Source organism: Numida meleagris, chromosome 10 (genome assembly GCF_002078875.1).
Source record: "Numida meleagris isolate 19003 breed g44 Domestic line chromosome 10, NumMel1.0, whole genome shotgun sequence".
Taxonomy (NCBI): Eukaryota; Metazoa; Chordata; class Aves; order Galliformes; family Numididae; genus Numida; species Numida meleagris.
Window position 1 is genome coordinate 1,992,928 of NC_034418.1, and position 16,528 is coordinate 2,009,455.

Sequence of the window (16,528 nt, forward strand, 5' to 3'; positions counted from 1 at the left end):
GTTTCCAGGCTCTTGGACTCATGAAGAATATTTTCTGTTCCATTCCTGATGTGCTTGGCTGTTTTCTGCCAAAACCTGTTTTAAATCCATTAACGAAACCAGGCCGAGCCTGCATAACTTTTAATTCTCCTGGTGGAAAAATGGCACTGAGTGTATTTCCGGGAACGACAGACACCCGCCGTTCCCAGCACTGCCACGTGAAGCACTGCTCCCTGGCCACCGCCCTCCTCAAAAGCTGCTTTCTCCTTGGAACATCACCTAGGTCGTTGGTGAACACAGAAACTCGAAGAGATTCCTTTTCCTCTTCACATTAGCAGCACACGGCCACCCCAGCCAGTCCTTCATTGCTGCCATGCTTGCAGCTGGTTTCATGAGGTTTAGAGAGGTCTGGTTTGGGCACACCAACCAACTCTGCACACCCACAGGCTCCAGTGTTGCTCTGGGCAGCAGAGATGGTGGGAAGGGAAGACTCACCCGGCACCATTTCCACCTCCTGCTCTCAGCAGATGAAGCACAGCAAGGCAGCGGTGCATCCCCGCAGTGTGGAAGGACGACGGAGGTGCTCCCACCAGGAGCTGGGTGCAATGGCTCCAGATCTGGTCCTGTGTCTCAGAGCTGGGGCAGTCTGAGCAGAAAGCGGGAGGCTCCTCGCAGATCCCAGCGGGATCTGGGGAAGTCCCACGGAGGACAGAAGAACCCAGTCCAGAAAGACCACGCACGGGCCCCAACCTGCAATCAGCCACACGCTGCCATTCGGGCCCATCCATCTCCCTGTGGCAGCTCCCAGGACTCCAGTTTCCACGGGTTTAATCCTTTAAGGACAAGGGCCACTGAGCTACACAAGGCATGCCAAGGACACGGCCTTTCTCCAGAGATCTGGAGAGGAAATCCCAAATGTTTCTCATGGAAAAACCAGAATTATTCCAGCACGTGAAAGGAAAACCCTCTTTCCCAGTGCTTATGTTAAGGCAGCAGTGGGCTGCGATTTTTTATGAAACCTAAGTCAAAGGACGCAGTGACAGCCAATGAAACGGGCACCAGTTCTGTTACAGCAGCAACATTTTTTTGGCAGAAGCATGTTAAACCTAACCTCCTGTTCCACGAACAGCAGCGGTCTAAATGGAAGGACTGCTGAGTCAGCTCCTGCTTTGGGCCTCACAATGTGTTCTGTGTTTTCCAGCAGGCTATAATCTACCAGGGAAAGCTGAAGTGGCAGGGAGGGGCGAATGTAAGAGCTTTAAAGAAATCTGGAAAGAAATGTGTGAAACTGAAGCTTCCATTTAATTTAAAAAAAAAAAAGAAAGAAAGAAAATATCACAAATAGATCTGGGTGAGCTATGACTGCAAGACCCACCAGCACTAGCAACTGTGCGTAGGTGACTGCAGAAATGCACTCTGATGACACAAAATCTCAGCTCTAAGCCACAAACGATGCTGTCCCCATAGTCTCCACAACAGGTATGTGTGCAGAGCAGCTTTGGGAACTGCAGATACTGCAAGTCACCCGATGCCCAAAGCACCCAGCTAACCCAGGCCCTTGTCTCCAGCATCGCCCAAGAGCATGCTTGCAGGAGGACCCTCCCGACGTGGCTTACTGAGATAGCACTGAGACACAGAAAACATCCCACAGTCAGCTCTCCATCTTCAAGGAGGGAATCAAAACGTGGAGGCAGGGCTGGAACCTGTGTGCCTCAGGTGCTGCTCAGCAAATGTGGTTGCAGGAGAGCGTGTCAGACCCAGCACAGCCAGGCTCGGAGCCAGCAACGGTTTGGAAGTGGCACGCTCAGTCCGCACAAAGCCATGCCTTTGCTCCTAAGTCCTCCAAAAAGCAGCACGTACGCACAAGCCACATCATGGATCCTGTGTTGGAGAAGGGGTGACAAACCCCAAAATTAACTCTGCCTGTGGCTCCGAGTCCTAAAATAATTGGAGAGATGAGAATAATGCTGAAAGTTGCTTTTAAATTCTCAGCCCTTATCGTGCCTTCTGGATGCCTGCTGGACTTGATTAGCTGATGAAGCAAACTAAGCAGTCATCTCCAAACAGAGGTGCTGGCAATTACGACAACCTACCACATCCAACTCACTATGCCCATGCATTTCCAAGGAATGGGTCTTCACCTTTTCCTCTACAGCAATCAATTCATAGGCGCCTGGATTTCTGGGCAGCTGCTTTCTTTTCAGTTACATCACAAATCAAAGTAAATAAAAAACTCTCTGCCGGGGCCTCTTCCCAAGACTCATTCCTTTCTGTATCTTCCCGTTCCCAGCCCGGCAAGTCCACAGCCTGCACACCCAAGAGGACCTCATCCATTATTCCTGCATCTGAAGCACTTTAGTACTTCACAAAGCCCTTTCTTTTATTTCACACAGCACTGGCATCCTCACGGCATTCAGCACAATCTCTGAGCTAACGCTTTGAGCCTTCCCACACTCACAGCCACAGCCCTGCTATACTGGTACCAATACTTAACATCAGCAGGCCCCCTTCGTCTCTACACAAGCTGTGTTTTCAGCTTTATCACCAACAGTAAAAAAAACGCACGTATGCAATCCAGGCTCAAGGTGCACGTATGAAAATGGATTGGCTGATGCACCAGCCAGGTGGCTGACATCCACCCTAACATTTATCTATCTCTACGTACAAGGAAGAAAGATCGATCACTCACAGCTATATGGTTCTGGAGTTTGCCCTTGGTCGAGTTGGGAAGTGTCACAAATCAGCCACTGTGCATCCTCAGAGACCCAAGAGTCCCAAGGATTTTCACTTATTCCAGTAACAATCAGCATACACCAAGAACATACTATTTTGGCTTAAATTGCCTAAGAGGATGATGCACTAATTGCACGGGCACTCTCAAACCTTCACATCCACCTGGGTTTGTTGGACAGCAGTGCCCCACGGCAGTCACAGCTGGCACAGCCCAGGGTTTATCCATCAGCATTGCAACACATCACAGGCAGCATGGAACTGGGAGGAAAAGCACAGCAACTCAATAAAACCACACAGTTTGCTTTGGGAATCCTACCCAGAGCATTACTTGGGAGTTCCCAGGACCATCCCAGGGTTCTTTTGTTGTAAGTTTGATACAGAAAGCAGAGGCTCCCTAGTTGTGTAGCTGCTGTCCATCCACTCCCCTCCAGCTCAGTGCACAGCAGACAAAGCAGCAGCTCTGACATCAAGACGCACGTGCGGAGGTAACATGCCAACTTTTGCCTGGGTTTCCAGCCCCAGGATGCCACACTCCCAAGTTTCTCACAACCAAGGGCAGAGCCCACATTCCGAGTCCTGCCAATATGATCTCACTGCCTCCTAAAGGAACAGCACGGCCAGAAATCTCACAGACAAGGACAACACTCATGCACATTTACAAGTGTCAGACCTGACTGCCATTGAAGATTACTTCAGCAGCTGAGGACAAGGTGGCACAGACACCTGCAAGCCCCAGCACAATGCCAGCACTGCAGCCCATGGAGCAGGGAGGTATCAAAGCTCTCCAAAGGCCCCACTGCCCCAGGACACCAAGTAAGGGCAGGAAAGCACTCCTTGTGACTGCAGTGCTATCTGCTTCCCACCCAGCTCGCCTGCTGCTAAAGGAAGGAGACAGGAAACTTTTTTTTTCCCCAAGAGAAATCTGTAATAAAGAAAGTTGAGGAGAATCAGCATCCCTCAACTGCTATGACAAACAACCCCTTGTTAATGTCTACCATCACTTTTCCTCCTGAAGGCTTTGGAGAAAAGCTAGGTGGAAAACCCCTACTCATTTGGCTGCCCTGCAACCAAAGTGCTGACCAGTGGAAAGGTGCTAAGCATCCTGTTTGTGCCACATACTTCAAAGGTTTGGGTGTTTAAAAAAGAAAGCAAAATAAAAAAAAAGAGCCCTTGTTAAATACATTGGCCGTGAAACCATAAAGCAAGGAAGGAGACAGCTATCTCATACAGCCTCCAGAGTCAGCCCAAAGAACACGACCTGTTTTGTACCGATCTGTTTGCAGAGGCCATGTAATCCTCTAGAAGTGGTTTTGTTTCCAAAACAAATGCTACAAACTCTTCCTTGAGTTGAGAAAGTAGGAAAAAATCTCCCCCCAGTGCAAAGAGCCCAGTGCTGCTGGCGAGGCACTCCACTGCACGCGTGTGAGCCGGAAAGGAAGCGGAGAGCCCTTCCAGCTTTCCAAAGGGTTATTGCTAACAGCAGGGAGGGAGAAGGGATTTTACACATTAGGAAAAATGCCATGATGGTGCCGTGCTTAAAGCAAACGCTGCACGAGAGGCCCTGGGCTACACCGTCACACTTCTCTACTGCAAAGTGTGGTTACAGAGCAGGAAGAAGGCTCTGGCAGCGGGGTCAGTGCTACAGGAGCCTCAGCTGCACGGAGCAGTGTGCCAGGTGCTGCACAAACGAGTTTCCTCCTCTGGGAACTGGCACGCTCCTGTCGCATGGCAGCACACTGGCTGTACCTTCAGCACCTCACTTCAAACAGCACAAGTCCAAGGGGGAAATCCACACCAAAGTGCTTGAACCTTTCTGAGATTTAAGCAGAGAACAGGATTAAGAGTCTAAACACCTTTTTGGGCTCTGGCCTAAGCAACTTGCTTTGCATCATGCAGAGGGCATGGCAAAGTAAAGGACATCCCCACGTACCCATCTCCAGAGGGGTGGAGATACTGCATAAACCAGCTGTATTACCAGGCTTCCTGCAACGAGAACTCTACTGGTCCCAGATGAGGAGACAGGCATGCTACATACCAGCCATCCTGTACGGAAATAACACGAGCACGCCAGAAAATTGCTCTTTCAGCACTCTGCTGAGAAAGTCTAATAATCTCATCTTTCATGCGCTTACGCCTCTGCATTCTGCAAGGCCTTGCTGTGCGCTGGCAGGCGGCTCCCCGGGAGCCAGGAAGGTCAGCGTGCCTCCAGCAGGGGAAGGGGCAGGGGGAGAGGAGCACTGGGCTGGGTTCCCACCGGCTTTGCATTATGAAAGCCAGGAGCTGCAGTCAGCCAGCCTGCACGGGTTTGCTTTAACCCCCTCCATGCTGCTGAATGAGCGTTTGCACCTACCTCCTAACGCCACACAGCCATGTATACGCTACAGGTCACAAGTGTAACAGGCGAGCACCTCAAGGACAGCCCTTTTGCTCCCTTCCTGTGCTTTCCAGTTACCAGAAAGGTGCAAATTTCCTCTAGGCTTGCACTCACGGGTGCTCCAACCTGGCCTTCTGCTTCCTGCTGCCTGATGAAAAAAAAAAATAGTGCTACAGTCCAATGCTGCACATGCCCAGGACTTGTTACTTCAAGAAATACCATCATTGTTCTCAGCGCCGTCAGCCCAGCAATGAACACACGTCTGCATTGTCCCCTGGCCGCCTGGAGGCTGACAGCAACGGTGCTGGAGCACAGATGGCAGAAGGATATCAGAGCTGCTTCACGAGAGCAGGTCAGATAGCCCTTTATCTACCTTTGCTGATAACCAGCAGTAGATGCAGTGACAACACTGAGAAAGGAGGGCACAAAGGTGTCTTTCTCTGGGATTCCTAGAAAAAAAGAGCAACAGAAACGTTAAATAATCCAGCTCCCTGACTCAGAGGGTACCAGAGCATCACGCACGCTTCCACGCACACCAGAGAGCGATGGCTGTGGTGCTGCTGCCAGCGGTGCTGTTATCTGCCCAGGCAGAGGGTCCCTTGGAACAGGGCAGTCCCCAGAGCTGTGCGTGCTTGGCAGAGCACGACATCGAGGGCCCCGCCGGGCAGCGGCCCAACACACCGGGAAGGCTTTGAACCTGAGCATGGGGAAATGAAGCACTCCATGGCTTGGCAGAGTGGATTAGAGCACTCTGGAGAGCTCAGGACAGTCTGGAGCTTGTTCAAGGTGCCCTTTCTGCTCAATCTGCAGAGCAGATCCTTGAGGCTCTGGGTTTTCAATGGGAAAAAGAAGGGAGGGAAAGAACTGGGGGTTCCTCACCTCCACGCCAGGGCAGCAAGAGGTGAGGCGGAACCCAGCCTCGCTGAGCACCCTCAAGGCAAGAACCAGGTGGAGAACAGCCCTGGGGCCAGGGCACACACTTGCTCGGGGCCTTCTCTGCAAACAAAAGAGCAGTTGCAGAGTGATGCCAGTGGGGGAGGTTATTGCTGCCCTCAAGAGCTCAGCTTCATGCCAACAACTCCTTTAAGAAAAGAAAGGAGAAAGCCAGCATTTTAGTCAGTAACTTTCCCATTTAACCTTAATTGCTTGATTTCACATCTCAATATCCAGCCTGGGCTTGCCTGATTTCTAAGCCCAATCCTGTGCAAGGCTGACAGCCTAGCAAGCAGATCAAAGATTTGGCAAACAAACACACTGGAAAATATTGCTGTGCTTATTTTCCAAGAACGAAGCCACCAGTACGTGAGAAGCCTGGGGCAACAGCACTGAAAGTAGGGAGCATCACCGAGGCTGTCACTCTGGCCTCTCTGTGCTGGTTTGTATTTATGGAGAATGATCCAGCTGAACTTTTTTCTTGACGTGAGAAAAAACAAGGAAGGCAAGTGTGGGAAAGCAAGGCAATGTAACACAAGCATCTGGTATGGGGGAGATGCTCAAGGGACATGGTGCAGCTCAGTTAATATGCAGGGAGGCACTGTAAAAGCAAAATAAGGCAGGAGTGGAAACAATCTTCTCGGCAGACACCCCCAAGCCACAGCACAGCTGGGAACTGGAGCTCTCTGCGGTTCCAGGCTGTAACCTTAAAACAAGGCTTCCCCTCTCACCTCTCCTTCCAGTTAACACGGGAAGATGCAGGGGTTTCCCTCTGCCACCTTGCAAGGGGTCTGGAATACAAATACAGCTGGCTTCAGTCCCCATTAGAAGTTAATTTCCTCAATCATTTTTGGAGAGAGAGAAGGAGAAATGCTCGTGATCTAAGAGATGAAAGCGATGAAAATAAGCCTCATAAAACCTGCAGTGCCCCAAGGGAAAACTGCCCTGCAACTTTCATTGGGGAATTATCAAAGGCCCCGGGGTGGTAGGGGGTTGTTTGTATTTTATACTCTCCAAAGCATCTGTCTTATAAGTCCTCAAATAGCTGAGATTCCATTCTGCTGAACCTCCAGCAAGACTAGAAAAAGAAACAGCTGATCCCAGTTAGTCCAGCCCGGGATTCAGCTTAGCCACATCAAGACAGAGCTGAAGCATGGCACAGAGCCGTGCAGGCACCACTGGACTTTTCAAACATGATGCCCTTGCCCCAAGCAAAGGCATCTGCACATGTGCTAGCAGAGCTGCAGGACAGCACGAGCAGAGCTAGAGATCTCATTCATTGCTACTGTAAAACAGAGGCTGGGGTGAAGGCAATGACTCATTGTGCCTGAAAGCAAGAACGGATGGCTCCTGGGAAACTATGTCAAAAGAAGGACATGCAGCGCACATGTTGCTTGCAGCCTGTGACATCAGGCATGAGACTTCCCAAAAGAAGATCCCAGAGGGTAAGGGAGTTTGGCATGCGTTGCATACAAGTGAGAGCAATCAGCATCTTCTTGTGATGGCTGAAGACCCTTCTTCTCTGTACCAACCCAGCCGTCCCTCTCCAAATGAGGGATTTCCCTTTCCCTGCCGATCCCAGGGGGGTAATTCACCTCAGCCCACCTCACAAATAAACCAAGGTTCCAAAAAAAGCACCCCGCCTCGTTACCACATCGACTCAAAGAGCGGATAAGCATAAAACTGCAGACAGATACTAACGAGGAACAATTAAAACTAAAATAAAAACAACAAAGAATGTAAGACCTGAGGAGAAATTACTCACGTGGAATAGTTACTGCCACATTTCATCTCTCACAACCAAAGCGTATGAATAGGAAATAAGTAAAACTATCTGCAGGGCACATGAATATTGCCCAGGGCTGGTTCCTCTTGCTGTGCACACAGCAATATGCCGTGCACACTCACATCCAGCCCTTTGGCCCTGGTGCAAGTGGCTGGGACTTCTCCATCCGGAGGAACAGCACTCTCTGGAGCACAGTCAGGGAAGTACAGGAGAAAGCTGACAGCTCATGAAATACCTAGCAAGTACACAGCTATTCAGTTGCTTATGTGACTGTTAAAAAAAATCCCACCTCCAGCTATGCAGAAGGTCTTGATTATTTGCTTTATTTGCATGTTCGCTCTGCCCATACATGCTAAATGTTTTAGCACGTTTTAGCTGAATAACCGCATGCAGTTGGTACTGAGCTGGAAATGGAATGTAAATTCCTGCTGTCTGAAAAAAGAAAAGGCCTGAGGGGCTGCTGTGAAATGAAGCCGCTCCCTGGAGGCATGTGTGTGCTGCTGCATGGCTCAGGATCATCTGAGGCTCACAGACCCAAGGTGTCTGTCTCACCAGCATCCACTCATGATCCCAACCTGTGTTAGTCACAACAGCAAAGGGATCCAATTAGCTCCAGCCAGGCCGCGCAGAAAAAGCATCTTTTGCAGGAAAAGCTTTGGATACAAAGCAGCCCCTGGAAACAACCAGGCTCAGGTGGAAGTTCAGCTTCCAAATGGCATTAGCAAGTCAGGATGCTGCAAACACGCTCAAGGTCCTCCAAGGACAGTGTAAGGAGCTCGCCCTCCGTATCCTCCCACATCAACTGCCACCATTTCTCCTCTGCACAATGAAAGTGGGAGAGAAGCCACGCACAGATGTCTTCCTGCTGCAACCCCTCCGCTCCAACAGTAGCACGCTGCAGAGCAATGATTTACATCATTTAATGGTCAGTCTACATGAGTTGCTCTGTTGCAGACTAGTGGAGAGAAGCACAGTGAACAGGCCGGAGGTTATCATGCTTTCTGTGCTCACAGCAAGCATTTTGTCTCTGAATCAGAGCTCTCCTACAGCGCTTCCTCCTGCTAGGTCTTGCACTGAGGTCCACTCCCTTGTGGACCAACCTCAGCCTGGGATCAGCGTGCACTGTGCCTACCGACCCCGCTCGCTTCAAAGGCAGATTTCACCCTGCATTTCTGCCAGCCTGCAAGGCATGGAAAGGCCTGGGAGGTCATGCAGCTACCGCTGTAATTTCAGGCAGGATCAAACAGAAAAGCAACAGCTGGGCTGAGTGAGCACGTCCACATTTAATTACAAATGGTTTTGGTTAATAAGCGAATGCAAGAACAAAGCAAGTGTGAAACCTCTCTTTTTTGCCACGGCTCCTGTTCAGGCTGTGTAGAAACAGCTGCCTAGAGGGGGATCTCAAATAAAATCCACCAGCTGCATTTTTTCTTTCATCTCGCACATTTTCCTGATTGCTGCAGAAACACCTCTGCGCAACACCACCGTGCTTTGACAAGCAGCAAGGACTGCACAGAAGGACATGAGCCTCTGTATCACAGAATAGAATCGTTTGCATTGGAAGGGACCCCTAAAGGCCATCTGGTTCAACTCCCCTGTGATGAACAGGGACACCCACAGCTCCATCAGGCGCTCACAGTCCTGCCCGGCCTGACCTTGGGTGTCTCCAAGGACAAGGCATCCAGAGGGCAACCCTCATCACTTCTAGCAGATACCTCCAACTGCATCACTAGCAGGCTTATGCAACCGAACAGTGCTGCAGACACGCTGCTGCAACAAAGCGGTAGCCCCAGGACACCCTACCAAAGCAATACCAGCTGCTGGTGGACTGCTGCCAGCTGTGCGTACAACGTCCCAGGAGCTGGGTGCCACGGGAGGACACGATGGGAATCATCGAGAGGCTGAGAAACCACCACGGCCCTGGGAACCGAGTGCTGCTGACCTTCCTAGCAAAGCCTGCTGAGAGAACCGGGTGGGCTGTTTTGTACTCCTGGCTTTAATTACAGCCAAGTGTTTAACTTACTCCCCTCCATCCACCCCCGTGTCCCTTACGAGCACAACTCCAGCTTTTTATAGCGCATCCGGTATGGACATTAAACGCATTCAGGAAATGCACTTTCAGCCCCAAACATCCCTTCCCCTGGACCAGTAAGCTGCAAGGGTTTGCAATGCAGAGATGCAGGACCGGATGTTTGGTTTTGTGACCGCTGCTTTCCTGGATTACTTCTGTCTGTTTAGAGAAAGGAAATTAAATAAATACAGGGTAGGCTGGCTGCATCCAGAAATAATGCAGGCTGCTTGCAAGGTAAAGAAAGAAAAGCCAAATGGAAAGGCCACTCCGAGCTGCACAAACACCCTGCACGCAGGGCAAAGCTTATTTACTTTTGTTATTTAATTATAGCAGATATAAAGCTCCTGGAAGCTGACAATGGCTCGCTGAACAATGGATATCCAGAGGCACATCCAGGATCCCAAATTACATGCATTTCAGTGCCTTCTAGTGATACTGACTTCAACTAGATGTCTATTTCAATACGCAAGTGAGAAATGCATCCAAAACTTAGCCAAAGTAGCCAAAGGGCACCAGCAAAGAACCATCAGGCCACACTGAGCTCCATCTTTCCCACAACAATGCCCTGGCGTGTCACCAGGGCTCTTGTGGATCTGTGCTCCAGAGGAGCAAGCTCAGAGCTTGGACAATAACAAGAGCGTTGGTTGGCTCCTCACACTGAGCAAAACAGCAAAGCTGTGTCATGCAGGGAACTCTGCAGGAGGCTGTGAAAGGGAAGATACGCTGCACTGTGCAGCAGCAGGGCTTGCTGCTCTGAAGGAAGGCAAGATGCACAAGCCTTGGTAAGCCTGACCACCTCACTTTCAGGGCAAGCAACAGTCACTGCAACATCCCATGCTGGCAAGCTGAATGATGACCTAATTAAGCCTCATAATGACTCTCCTAGTAAGCTACAGAGCCAGCCTGCACTCAGAGCAGCAGGGAGTTTGCTGGAGGTGAGAGAGAGGTTTGGAGAGACAGGATGGCCAGCAGTCTGCAGGACAAGCGGCTGCCACCTGAACCACCTCTGTGGTCAGCCAAAATGAAGCAAGAATGCCAAGCCAACCCAAACGTTTTCCAGCACAAAACTCCCCACAAAACACTGATGTTAAAACTGGTGAGCCCTGAAGGGACAAACCGTTGTGTGGCATGAACAACAGCAACGAGGCTATGCTCATTTTACTTGTTCATTCATCTCAGGGAACAGCAGCTGTTAAATCACACGTGCTGCACACTGTGCTCTCGCTACCCTGATCTAACCACGAGCTATGCAGCACTTAGCTGGAAACACAAATGACAACCCAGCTGCAGCCACTGAATCCCATCCTATCTCAGGAAAAGGCAGCCTTAACTCATTGCTCCGCAGCAGATGGGAAGAAGAATGTATTTATTTGAAAGGTCTTGTGTCTGCGTGACCAAATTGTACCCAGCTTATGTCTTCCAAATATAAATGCAAATGAATAACAATAAAAATCATTGTTGGAAGAGAAGCATCTCCTGTGTTCTCCAGAAATGGGTGATCTCCCAAGCTCATTGAGAACCGCACAGACATGTCAGATGCCCAGGGGACCCGACCCCCTCGTGCCTTTGACAGCATTATGATAATCTCTGAATTATGTGCTAGAGCTTGAACAAGACGCATCAAACCCACACTGAAATTCTATTAGAGGACATCAGAGAGGCAGAAACATGTCTCATACAATTGCTCCCGTAAAGTTTATAAGTCATAGCCCAGCCCATCATGGGTTTTTATGGCCGACGGAAGCACCTTCCAAAGGAACTGCGGGCAGTCTCAGGCATGTTCCTGAGTTACCTCCAGTTTCATCACGTTGCTCAGGATGATCAAAACAATATTTCCTTACTAGGATGAATGATTTATGAGGATTGAGAAATTCAAGTGTTCTCCTGTGCAGTGAGTCACCGGGACTACGGCTTGCTCCCCCGCTTCCCTCCCCACAAACCTTCCCAGCCTGGTTTTGCTCCCACCAAAATCTTGCAGAAAACATACACCCATCAGCTTATATGTTGCAGGGCAGAGCCTGCTACATCAACAGGAGCACCATCTCTCTCTTGACAACGGTCCGTGCAGGGCAGAGAAACCACAGACTCACCCAGAGACAGTTGGGAGGGAACCGGGAGCTGATGACTGCCACTTCTCTTGCTGCTTCAAAAAAGATTTAGCTTCTTTTGAGGTTGAGTCCACTTCTTTAGTCACTCTGTTGGAGAGAAAAGGGACAAACCAGAGGGTAAGAAGACAATAAAAACAAAGATCCAGCAATGAAATACAGAAAGCAGGTACAAGAGCTGGCCTGCTGGGCACACCACCTCACAAAGATCACCTCCATCAGCTGTTCACCAGAGAACTCGCATCTTGGTAAGATTTCGCTGCAATTACTCTCTCTATTCACAGAAGAAAAAAAGGAAAGAAGTAGCTAATTAGAACTGGGGGAGGAGGGGATTTTTTCCAAGTGAACAGGAATGCTTATTCACTGAAACAGGCCACTCTCAGCCACTGAGCTCTGCTTGGGTCACCAAGGGGCACTGCAGCCTAATTGGGCTCCTGAAGTCCTCGGCTGCATGGCCCAGGCCCGGCCACGACAGCAGCCCACGCCGAGCAGGGAGCCTGGTGCAGGGCACACAGCTCCAGTGAGGCAGGGTGGCTGAGATGCACTCTCGTTTTCCAGTTAATTTTTGTTTGGGGCCCTGAGGGCATAAAATATCGAACATCAAGAAAGTTATAAATCAATACAGCATCTACTGTAGTGAATGAATTACAAACACGAGAAAGAATCCCTGGAAAACCACTCAATAATTAATTGTTAGAAACCCCAGCTACTTTATCCCCTCATTTGCAATGACCTGCCTCCAGCAACATGCTTTTCATGCTTTCAGCAGCTCTAATGAGGTTGCCAAGCTAACAATTTTGCTCCCTTCAAAAGGAAATCCGTAAGCCTTTCCCGGGCCCTAGGGGTCTATCTGCAGAGAGCACAGACCACAAGGAGGCAGCCTGACTTGCAGCTTGGCCAGCCCAGCATCGTGTCCTTCGCTGAAAGCCTCACTGGTCGCAGGATCTGCCCTGTTAAAATTCAAGCTGAAAGCTGAGTGCCTTCTACCCCTGCAAGCCAACAGCTCCTGCAGAGCGAGGCAGGCACCAGAGCTTGCATCTGGGGCAGCAGCACACGAGCAGCCTTCAGTGCCTCCCCCGCAGAGCTGGCTGCAGGATTCCTGACGGACCTGGAGAAACCCGAGCACGTGCGGAGCCAGCTGGACCGCTGCTCCAAAGCCTGGCAGCCAGGGAAGCACAGTGCAGTCATTTGTTAAGCCCAGAGGCACTGGTGCCCTCAAATCCCCCTTGTACAGAACCACTGTGCACGCATGCACTGCTGACAATGAATCAGTGTCTGGCATGGAAGGGAAACCGTTCTTCTAGCAAATACAGCAGGAAAGGCAAGTTCAGGAATAATCAGTTCTTGTGCTAAACACCTCCTGCTCAGCCCTGTGCTGCCAGTGCAGAACATGCTAACTCCACTTCCCCCCCTTTCAAACAGGTGGCAGTCATGTGAATAGAGACAAATCCCAAGTTGTGAGTACTTGGAAGCATTTGCTGATCAGATTAGAAAGGAGCGGGGTGGGAAAAGGAGTTCAGGAAGGAAGGAAAGCCTTGCTACAGCATCATCACCACTTGAGACATCCCAAACACACCACCCACTTGCGGCCCTCTAACAGTAGTTGCACCACGCAGTGATCACACACCAAAGGTTACACTATGTGTGTGAATTTCCTTCAGCAGAATCAACTGTGTCTTCAGGCAGCAATGAGCTGGAATTCCCCAGAGCCCCCCCAAAGCCGAGATGAGTACAATCCCGCAGCCTCTTTGTACGTGAGAATCACCACGGGCCAGCCTGGCTGCTCCCCAAGACACCGTGAGGAACATCAGGCAGACACAGGGCATGGGTTCTTCAAACATCATAGGTCACAGAACCATTAAGGTTGGAAAAGATCACCTAGACCAACCCCAGCCCACCCCCACCATGCCCACTGCCCACGTCCCTCAGTGCCACATCCCCACGGCTCTGGGACACCTCCAGGGACGGTGACTCCCCCACCTCCCTGGGCAGCTGTGCCAGTGCCTCACTCTTTCAGAGAATAAATTGTTCCTAATATCCAACCTTTGAGCTTCTGGGCCTTGAATAGCACTGGCTGGAAAAAGTAGATGAGGTAACAAAATACGTGATGCCCCATGTTGCGCTAGAAGGTGACAGCCCAGCTCCTTAGAGGGCTGCATGCTCAAATCCCACAAACCCAAGAGAAATCTGCAATTAAACAGCAATTAAATTGAGGTACGCATGATGGACAGCAGCTCTGTAAAGCCTGCAGCACAGCAGGATTCTGAGCACGGGGCCCCTGGTCTTGCCTTAACATCACAATGCCTCTGGCTGCTCCAATCCAAAGCTGACCAATTTCCTTCCTAGTGGTTGAGGCAGAGCACAAAGCTAAGATGCATACAAAAAATATCTCCAGGGCTTTGCCAGCCTGCAGCCTGGCACAGCGTCTGCTGGCCCAGCACAAGTGCCATAGCTCCCAGAGCAGGAAAGTAGCCAATCAAAAAAAAAAAAACCAACCAAACAAGGGTTGGAAAGGAGAAATCTGTACCTGTTGAAACCCCTCAGCATCATGAGCAGGAGGGCTTTGGCACAGAAACAACAGTGGCAAAGAAATCACTCTGCTACCTGGGGTACAAGGGATGGCTTGTGCTTTGACACTTGCTTCCTCCACCACCTCAGGGTACCAGCAGCAATGGCTGGGCACAGAATAAAACGTTTTGTTCACATTTTCCCCCCACTTTGGCCTGTTGGCAGCTGACCAAGAGTGTGTTTTTGAAATTGTTCATCACAGCAACGGAGCTGCAAAGCTGTGGGCAACCAGTTTCAGCAGGACTGCCCAGCTGGGGAGAGAGGAATGTGTCAGGAATGCAATTAAAACTGACCTTTGTAGGTGCTGCCATCACAAGACCCCCTGATTGCCTCATAAAACAAAACAACAGCAGCTCCAAGGCAGGCTGTCGCTGGGCTAGCACCAGCAGCGCTCCGGTACCACTCCATAGGAATGACAAAAGCAGGAATATTAAAGGGCTTTACAAAGTATTAACTCAGGTTTTGCACATTTCATCCTTCCTCAGATCTCAGGCCAGAGAGGGAAAATAAATCCTCTGGTCTACATTATTATGGGAGACAATAACTCCCCATGTAGAAACCAAAACATTTCTTGCTCTTGGTGGGTAGGAGAGAGAGCCATTAATGCAGCTGGAAGAAATCACAGTCATTACTAAGGAAAATTACAAGACCTTTCACTTTTAAATACTTGATAAATAACTATTTGCCTGAATGTTTACAGGGATACTATTCACACACTGCAATCCAGGAATAAACACGAAAATAAATGTATTGTCAGCAACAGAACAAGTAGCTAGAGTCTTGCCCACTGGCAGGCCCTGTAATTCACACACGAAACCACTCGCTCTCATCACATCTCTGTAAAAATTTCATTACTCTGCTATGCTGTTAAATTGCATAATAAGACTTTAATAACTCTTCTGTGTTTTGAATTTTTTGGACTCTCCTGGAGTCCGGTAGCACAGAGTCTTCTGCACCAGGTACTGTGCAACGGGAACAGAAAGGTCTTCTATACTGCCAAGCAGTTGTAATCAAACCAAGCTAGAAACTAGATGACTGAGCACCTCTAACATTTACAGGTGTCCTTAGGACCTCTTAGAATAGTCTGCTGGGTAACCACAACCTTGTGCATCACAAGTGCCAAAATTGCTCCAGCTTAACCCCAAGTGTCTCAACACAACTACATTCTTCTAACCAAAACACCTGGCGAGCATCAGGCGAGAAAGCACCGGCTGCTATTTGGGTACGTGGGGACTGGGAGCTGAGAGGACAGCTAACACCCCCCAGTTGCAGCAGCATACATGTGTCATCTCCCTGACCTCCTTAATGAGTAGGAGATCTGGAAAACGTCAGCTATTCTTCACCACTCGCACTCAGGATGCTCAGTCCTCACTTGGGAAACCTGTTCCAGTTTAGACCTGACACAATTAAAGAACTTTCCACATTATCTTAACACCGTTAGCTCTGGGGAATCACAGACAGAGAAGGGGGCGGAAAATGAGGCTAATTATCCTTTTTTCAATATTCCTCATCTGTGTCTAGCCTCATTAAGTTGCCTTCTGGAATGATCCACTTGAAGAGCAAGCAATACTTTATCTACAAGGTGTTGTAAAAAAAAAAACAACTAAGCCTTTCTGAGCCAGGAAGAACATTCTCTTTAAATCCACTTGGACGTGGTTTTGGGGGGACTCATGCTCGAGGTGCCTTCCCCCATCAGATGCAGCTGGCTGATGCAGGCATGCACATGTCCAGCATCTTCCAGGAGAGCAGAGTCCCCCACAGAACCAGACCTCCAGGCCACATCCAACTGCACGCTGGGTATGTATTATATGCCGGATTACCTGCTGGAAGCAAACAGAGCTAAAATGAACAAGTCCACGTTGCTCACTCACATTTTCTAATTTCAAGGAAAACATTGGCTTTCTCCCTCTCAGAAAAAGAAACAACATCCTCTAAACCTTGCTCTTAAATCAGGCGGGAGAAGCTATTCCCTGGGAGAC

General features: G+C 49.7%; 1 protein-coding gene across 1 annotated transcript in view; it reads right to left on the bottom strand.

The window, feature by feature from the left end:
• CFDP1 (craniofacial development protein 1) overlaps nt 1-16,528 on the bottom strand; it is a 50,275-nt gene that overhangs the window by 21,181 nt on the left and 12,566 nt on the right. Inside the window, exon 5 of the mRNA XM_021409018.1 lies at nt 11,967-12,071. Coding sequence (XP_021264693.1) covers nt 11,967-12,071 — 105 coding nt within the window. The remainder of the gene's footprint in view (nt 1-11,966; nt 12,072-16,528) is intronic.